General features: G+C 41.4%; 2 protein-coding genes across 2 annotated transcripts; one reads left to right on the top strand and one right to left on the bottom strand.

Moving 5' to 3' along the window:
* Positions 1-84: 84 nt before the first annotated feature.
* LOC101309887 (pentatricopeptide repeat-containing protein At1g20230-like) lies at positions 85-2,059 on the bottom strand. The gene is made up of 2 exons (XM_004308707.1): positions 378-2,059; positions 85-298 (listed from the first exon to the last, which is right to left on the bottom strand). Exons 1-2 carry the CDS (start codon positions 2,057-2,059, stop codon positions 85-87), a joined length of 1,896 nt encoding a protein of 631 aa, XP_004308755.1.
* A 1,703-nt stretch (positions 2,060-3,762) lies between these two features.
* LOC101310177 (monocopper oxidase-like protein SKU5-like) lies at positions 3,763-6,338 on the top strand. Its single transcript, XM_004308708.1, has 8 exons — positions 3,763-3,921; positions 4,014-4,123; positions 4,216-4,486; positions 4,608-4,737; positions 4,834-5,194; positions 5,372-5,743; positions 5,919-6,175; positions 6,280-6,338. Exons 1-8 carry the CDS (start codon positions 3,787-3,789, stop codon positions 6,336-6,338), a joined length of 1,695 nt encoding a protein of 564 aa, XP_004308756.1. The 5' UTR covers positions 3,763-3,786.
* Positions 6,339-7,908: the final 1,570 nt, after the last annotated feature.

The raw sequence follows: 7,908 nt of genomic DNA on the forward strand, positions 1-7,908 counted from the left end.
AATACTGCCACAGTGCCACCACCACCTCAAATTAGATAAAAATCATGGTCTTGAGGATTTCTGGGATGTCAGTAAGAAATACCATCAACGAAGAGCGCCCTTTCTGTTGATCAAACCATGGTTTAGGTCAGCTAAAGGTTCATGAATGTCTTCCAATTCCGTAGCAAGAATGCTCAGATTGTAGCAGTCAGATGTCACTTTGTACAGCTTAGAATCTTGCTCTAGTTCTTCCTTTGGCAACATGGGTACTCTTGCGAGGGATTTTGGTATATATCCATCTGAATGCGGTTGATGGCATCTTCAAACATCTCACGCATTCTGATTAATGTGAAACCAAGCTCCTATTCTGTTACCAATAATCTCCACAGGAACAGTACCCGTCTTTAAAGTGATGGAATCGATTCACATCTCTTACGATAATCTCCCTCCCATAGATCATAGATATGAACTTGGTGGCTGTATGACAATCTCCACAAATTCTAAGGTTCTTTGTCACACGAAGAACCACTCCAGGAGCAGTGTTAAGAAGTCCAAAGGCAATGGCAAGCTTTTCACTGTGGGTTGTAAGGTTATGTTCTTTCTCCTCTTCACTAACATCATGCAAAGAAAACCTAGTGTCAGGTACATAACCAGCCGCCTTCATTTTTTTCGGTAACTCCTCCAGTAACATGTAAACTTCCTTTGCTTGAGGATGAGATGTATCTCCACCAAGAAACAGATGGGCTTTCCCATTGACCTCTATCCAACTGCATCCAGGGCTCTTCTTCATCCCTTGAGATTTTAATAGAATTCTCAATTTGTCCACCTCCTTCCACATGCCAGCTTCAGCATATATATTTGATAGCAGGACATAATTGCCACTGTTGTCTGGTTCTAAAATGAAGAGATTTCTGGCTGCAGTTTCAGCAATGTCCAAGTTTGAGTGGTTTCGACAAGCTGATAACAGTGCGCCCCAAATGCTTGGCCCTGCTTGCATTGGCATTTTATGTACAACATCCATTGCCTCCATCAATCGCCCTGCACGACCCAATAGATCAACAACACAAGCATAATGTTCGACTCTTGGTTCAACAGAGTATACTGTCTTCATGCCATCAAAGTATTTTAAGCCAACATCAACAAGCCCCGAATGACTGCAACCAGATAACAATCCCGTGAATGTTATGTGATCAGGTTGAACACCAGCTCTCACCATGTCCTCAAAAGTGGACACAGCTTCTGATCCGCGTGCATGGGACGCATAAGCAGTGATCATAGTATTCCACACAACCAAACTCTTCTCACTTCCACTAATCCTCTGAAAACACTGACGAGCCTCAGAAAGGCTCCCACATTTAGCATACATTGCCACCAGCGCCGTCTGTATGGAAGCATTCTTCTCCAAACCAATCCCTCTAGCAAACTCGTGAATCTTCCTCCCCCGCTCTAGCGCAGCCGAATGTGCACACCCAGGAAGTACACTCATTACCGTCACCCAATTCGGCTTAACCTCCGAATCTTCCCTCAACATCTCATCAAACACACCCAATGCCTGCTCAGCCATCCCGTTCTGCGTATACCCCGATATCATAGCAGTCCAAGACACAATATTCTTGCACCTCATTTCCCCAAACAACTCCTCAGCAACACAAATCTCTCCCTCTCTCATGTACCCAGCAATCATCGCATTCCACGACGAAACTCCTCTCACAGACAATTCATCAAACACCATACGTGCATTGCTCATCTCACAACATTTCACATACATGTCAATCAAAGAAGTCCCAACATACACATCAGACTCCAACCCAGTTCTCAAGCTCAACCCATGAACACATTTCCCAATACGAACATCAGACAACTCAGCACAACACTTGAGCACAAAAGGGTAGGTGAAATGGTCACCCTTTAGTCCCAAACAATGCATCTGTCCATAAATTTCGATACTTTTCGCAATGTAACCATGAAGAGTATGAGCCCTAATAATCGAGTTATACAAAAGTGTAGATGGGTAGTTTACGCTATGAAACACATTCACAGCTGAGGCGAGATCGCCGGAGCTGGCGTACATGGCAACCATCTTGGCGCCAAGATAGGCATTGGGTTCGAACCCATGTAGGATCATATGGGTGTGGACCTGTTGGCCTAGCTTCAACAAGTTTTGGCCAGTCAAGGATTGGAAAATTGGGGCATAGTCTAAGATGGAACATGGGTTTCGGGGTAGTAGTGGCTTTAACAGAGGACGCATGGAGCAGAGCAGTCCCGCCAAAGAGTGCAGTTTTGAGTTTTCATTCCAATTTATATACTGGTGACACTGTAATGGGTTTTGGGTATTGCTAGATGTACCCAGCAAATTGCTAAATGTACCTAATATTAATTTTATTACCCATTTTACCCCGTTTGTATAAAAGGATGAATTTAAAAAGGGAAGTTAAACGCCTCCTCGCCGAGATCGTCAATGCCGTAAGGTCCAACTACGTCAGGTGGAGAAGTACGTCGGCTGTTCGCGCTCGCTCGGTTCCGTGTGGGAAATACCTTGCCGTCCTCACTGACGGCATTAGAGGAGGAGGTCAAAATGATAGTTTTTTTTATTTGGAATCTTGTCCTCAGTTGGAAATGAGCAGTGGATAAACGGGTTGAGGAGGGAAGCTTGGGAGAGAGAGTGGAGGAGATGAGTGAGAGAGAAGTAGAAACAGTGATTAGAGAGAGAGAGGGAGAGAGAGAGAGTTGCAGAGAGGAAGAAGACATATTGGGAGTTGGAGCTTTACATTTGAAAAACGTTGTTATGAAATCAAGATTATAATTGTGTGGCATAGAACATGAGAGATTGTTTGCAAAAAATAAGCAGAGCTGATAAATTATTGCTCTTGATGTTTGTATTCATACTGAAACACAACTCAAGTAATCGGAGGATCTGGGTTTAACGTTTTGAAATAGATGCTGGGTGTAAATAGACTTAAGGGAAAAACAGGAAAAAGTGTGATAAAAGTTGAAGTGCTGGGTTTATTTAGAAATTTGCTGGGTACATCTAGAAACACCCTAGTTTTTTCATGGTAGAAGAGAAAATTACGGTAAAACCCGACATCTTAAGTTTAGAAGATCAAAACGTAAAGCAGGGCTGCATCTGGCAAAGTAGTAGCCCAAGAACCACTAGTGTTGTGATGGCCAAATGTAGCTAGGGCATATGCGAATAAGTTTTGTCTCTCTAAAACATGAGTAAATTCAATAGATCGGAATTCAAACTCAAGATTTCTCACCGGAGAGAGTAGTATCACTTGACTCTGTACATTACTAACTACCAGTTAGTTGATATGTGGGTTGTTAACAATTTTTTTGTACATGATACGTTTTCATCGTCATTGTTCTTTGGTCATGTAGACATTACCAAAGAGGCAAAGATGATCTTTTTATTTTAAATCTTAAAAGATTACTTCGTAGAGGACAATGGGTTCTGAGAAAACAGCTTGTTACACTAGTGAAGGAGTCAACTAGCTAAGCCCCAATGGTTGATCAAAACAATGGCATGGTCTGTCACCAGTTCCTCTTGTACTCTTGTTGTTCATCTCTAACCTGCCGGCTTTGTTTGGTCTGGTGACTACTCTTCTATGCTAGTAAACACTCACTTATAAGAAAGAGATTGTTATCACCGATTTGATACCATTTTCCAGCTGTGACCTTTATTCTGGTTATTGTCTTTCCTTCTATGGACCTTCACCTCTCCAAGCCCTCCCTTGTTATTCACGTATATAAGCTACATTGTCTATTTGCATATCCCAGCGCGACCCAGTAGACTCGAAACAGAGAAGAATGGCCTATACTGGCCTGATCAAATGTGCAATATTGGTCTTAGCTCTTGTAGCTAGAGCCAATGCTATTCATATTTATCTTGATTGGGATGTGACCCTTGACAGCACCATCAAGCCCGTGTCTTTGGATCAACCTGTAAGAACCGGTTACTTTTGGTTTGCTTGGTTTTCTGATCTTCTTACAGTTAGAGAATTTGAACCTGTGCTGTGTAAATTAATGTTGAGCAGGTCATCACCATCAACGGGAAGTTTCCAGGGCCTCTTATCAATGCCACAACGAATGACTTTGTTCATGTCAATGTCTTTAACAATATGGATGAGCCTCTATTATTTACATGGTATACATAGTTTTGTACAACAATGTGTTTTGCATAGATCCAATTTCAAACCTTTTAAGTTAACAAAAGAAATGGTTTTTGGGGTGGTGTAGGAATGGTATACAGCAAAGGCTAAACTCATGGCAAGATGGAGTTTCCGGCACAAATTGTCCGATTCTACCTGGTACTAACTGGACTTATGTGTTCCAAACTAAGGACCAGATTGGCAGCTTCTTCTACTTTCCATCCATCAACTTCCACAAGGCTGCTGGAGGGTTTGGAGCTATTCGTGTCATCAACCGCAATGTCATTGCCGTCCCCTTCCCTGCACCAGAGGCCGAATATGATCTCCTCATTGGTGATTGGTATTATGACAGCTACAAGGTCTCTTTCACTTGAAATTTTATTCATGAACATCATGACCAAATTAGCTTCAGTTCAAAGTTCCAAAAATCAATTCAAATTTTAAGCTCACATTTTATTTTTTGGGAATGGATTGGCACAGACAGTTCGGTCACATATGAATAGAAGCGAGACGGCTTATTTCATTCTTCCAGATATAATGTTGATGAATGGCAAAGGCCCTCTGAACAATCCACGGTCAATAGATTATGAATCCTTCACTGTCACACAAGGTACATTTAGTTTGGACCGAAAGCTATATGTATCTACTATATAATGAAATATAGAATGACCAAATATTTTTGCTTGCCGGTTTGTTATATGTGCAGGGAAGACTTACAGGCTGAGAATATCAAATGTGGGGAATGCTTTGAGTTTCAATTTCAGGATTCAGAACCATCAAATGGTGTTGGTTGAAACAGAAGGGTCATATACTGATCAGATTACTTTGGATTCTCTGGATGTACATGTTGGTCAATCCTACTCAGTTCTTGTCACAGCAAATCAAGATGAGGCTGACTATTACATGGTGGCATCTCCCAAGCTACTCAAGACCTCTGATTATAGCAGCTTGGTGGGAATAGGGGTGTTGCACTACTCAAATTCTGTCTCAACAGTCAGTGGACCGCTGCCGGAAGGGCCTGACCCGTTGGATGATGATTTTTCGATGAACCAGGCCCGGTCTATTAGGTTGGTTGCTCTAAAATATTTTTAATGCGTTAGATGGTTTATACTTACAGTCGAACAACATAATATGTGTGACAATGTGGTGAGAGCGAGAGTTTTCCCATTCTACACAAACTTTAATTTGTTTCATCAAATACATTCTTTTAGATGTCTTCCCCCAATTAACTTTTTCATGACCAGGTGGAACTTAACTGTTGGAGCTGCAAGGCCTAATCCACAAGGATCCTTCAATGTCTCAAATGTGACCCTATCCCAAACCTTCGTCCTCGAAAGTACAGTGGCTCAGATTCATGATCTACCGCGTTATGTTGTCAACAATGTGTCATATTACACTGTACCAACCCCGCTGAAACTCGCCGATTACTGTGTCAATGGTTCCGGTGTGTATCAACTCGATACTTTTCCGGTGAAATCAGAGAATAGTACTGATGCGTCCTATGGAGTATCTGTAGTGACTGGAATCCACAAAGGGTGGATAGAAATTGTGTTTAAAAACGACCTGTTCGTCATGGATTCTTGGCATTTCGATGGTTTCGGATTTTTTGTGGTCGGGTAAGTGTCTCTCCATATATATAAATTTAGCCTTAACATTACTTGATTAGGCACGTTATTAAGGCAAGCATACTATGATGTGAGAATTCAATGTCTCAGTTAAATATGTCGATGTATGTAATGAAAATCATGTACGTTAGACACTAGTCTGATCCTGCCAAATATTAACAAGCAGGTATGGCAAAGGAGATTGGACTGAAGAATCACGCAGCACATACAACCTCTACGATCCTGTTGTGAGATCAACTGTGCAAGTGTACCCCGAAGGATGGACTGCAGTGTATGCTTTCCTAGACAACGTAGGAATGTGGAACTTGAGGTCACAACTACTGAAGCACTGGTACTTGGGACAAGAACTCTACGTTCGAGTTTTTGATGCTGATCCTGACCCTGCTAAGGAACGCCCGCCACCAGATAACCTCCTTCTATGTGGTAACTAGTTCATATTTCATATTAATATATCATCAAGTACTTCTAAGCAGTTCTATTAGTTTTTGGGAAGATTAATATTGTGCATGTTTTGGTTCTATTTGCAGGGATATTTTCTGATTCTCCTCCAGCTCCAGCTCCAGGTCCATGGGCAGGAGAGTGGTGATTGGAAGCAGAACTTGACTTGTAGAAATATATATAACAATAATGTTTGAATTTGTTTACTTGGCTATGTATATGTATGACATGTACTTCTAAAGTTCTAAGTGCAAGGCATTCTTTCTTTGTCCAGAATCCAGATCGGTTGTACGTGCTCCCACTTGACTCATTTTTTGGGTTCATGCATCTACTTTTTCTTTGTTGCAATATGTTGATGATCGAATCGTGAATTATGTCAAGTTATCATTTAGTACTCCCAAATGGTGTATCTCGCTAGAATTCTATACACTAAAATCTCAACAGATATCATCGATATGTGTCAGCAGAGGATCCGGCTTCTTTAAAATAAGTTTTTTGTAAACTTAATAAATTTCGCTTAATCACAATCATCTATATAATCTGAAAAAATAGCCACATTACTGAATACAATTTAAATATTATTTTGGGTAAAATATTGTATAGTCATTCTGGTTTCAAGTCGATATATGTTTAGTCTTTATGATTATATTTTGATCTGAATAGTCTTTAAAGTCACGATTTTTCATCCAAATAGTCCTCCCGTCAGTTTTCTCAGTTAAATTGTCGGCCACGTCAGCAATTTAATTGAGAAAATTTGTCACATCCCGACCCTTATATTTTTTACCTTATTTACTAGCGTGATTATAATAAGAATTTTACCATCTCGATCATGAGTAAATAGTTTAATTGGTCCCTAGAGGGGTTTCGGGGACGATTATGTGCGGAGGATTATTCGTATGAGGAAAATACGACTACGGTAAAAAATGGTAAATTTTAGCTAGTAAAAGGTAATTTTTATTCAGGTATTATTTTTCGGGGTGTTGAATTTTGGAATTTTGGGTTAAAAGGAGAGTTGGGTCGGCTGGGCCGAGCCCAACCCATTTCTTCTTCCTTTCTCTCTCTCTCCCTCCCGATTTTTCTTCTCCTCCCACCCGATTTTCTTCTCTCTACACCCAGCAAACTTCCGGCCGTCCTCCCGCCGCCGTCCGACCTCCGTTCGCCGCCGGACCGGTCCCGTTCGGTCGGTCTCCCTCCCAGCAACATTTCTAGACCGGTGACAGCCTCCCTAGCGCCGCCGTGAGTGAGCGGTGCCGCCCGAAAGCTTCGACTGCCGAATCGGTTTTTTCGCCGGAATTGACCTCCGGCCGCCGCCGGTTGGGAGATTTTAATGTTGTTAAATTTGGAATATTAAGGAGAGTTTATTGAAGTGAGTTATGGAATTTTTGGATGAGTTTTGGATAGGTTTATGAATTTCCGAAGTGTGGTATTTTTGGCGGTTAATTAATGTAGAATCCGGCCGTAGGATTTAAGTCGTATTTTGGGGAGGTTGTATTTACGACTGTTGAGTATGATATTTAAGTTCGGATTGTTCCGATGTAAGAATATCGAAGTTAGGCAATGATGAGCGTAATTATGGCTCTCGGGTAATTTTGCCTATTTTGATTAAATATTGGATATTGGTTGGGAAATTAATATTATATTTGGAACAGGACGTGAAGAGGCTCGAGCAGACGAGACCCCAGATTGACATCAGGCTTAGGCCTAATTCGTGAGTGGAC

The sequence above is a fragment of the Fragaria vesca genome, linkage group LG7 (genome assembly GCF_000184155.1).
Source record: "Fragaria vesca subsp. vesca linkage group LG7, FraVesHawaii_1.0, whole genome shotgun sequence".
Classification (NCBI taxonomy): Eukaryota; Viridiplantae; Streptophyta; class Magnoliopsida; order Rosales; family Rosaceae; genus Fragaria; species Fragaria vesca.

Coding starts and splice junctions, on each gene's coding strand:
- LOC101309887 (XM_004308707.1), bottom strand. CDS start 2,059: ATGGTTGCCATGTACGCCAGCTCCGGCGATCTCGCCTCAGCTGTGAAT. Junction 299..377: donor TTCCATCACTTTAAAGACGG/GTACTGTTCCTG, acceptor AGATGTTTGAAG/ATGCCATCAACCGCATTCAG.
- LOC101310177 (XM_004308708.1), top strand. CDS start 3,787: ATGGCCTATACTGGCCTGATCAAATGTGCAATATTGGTCTTAGCTCTT. Junction 3,922..4,013: donor CCGTGTCTTTGGATCAACCT/GTAAGAACCGGT, acceptor AATGTTGAGCAG/GTCATCACCATCAACGGGAA. Junction 4,124..4,215: donor GAGCCTCTATTATTTACATG/GTATACATAGTT, acceptor GGGGTGGTGTAG/GAATGGTATACAGCAAAGGC.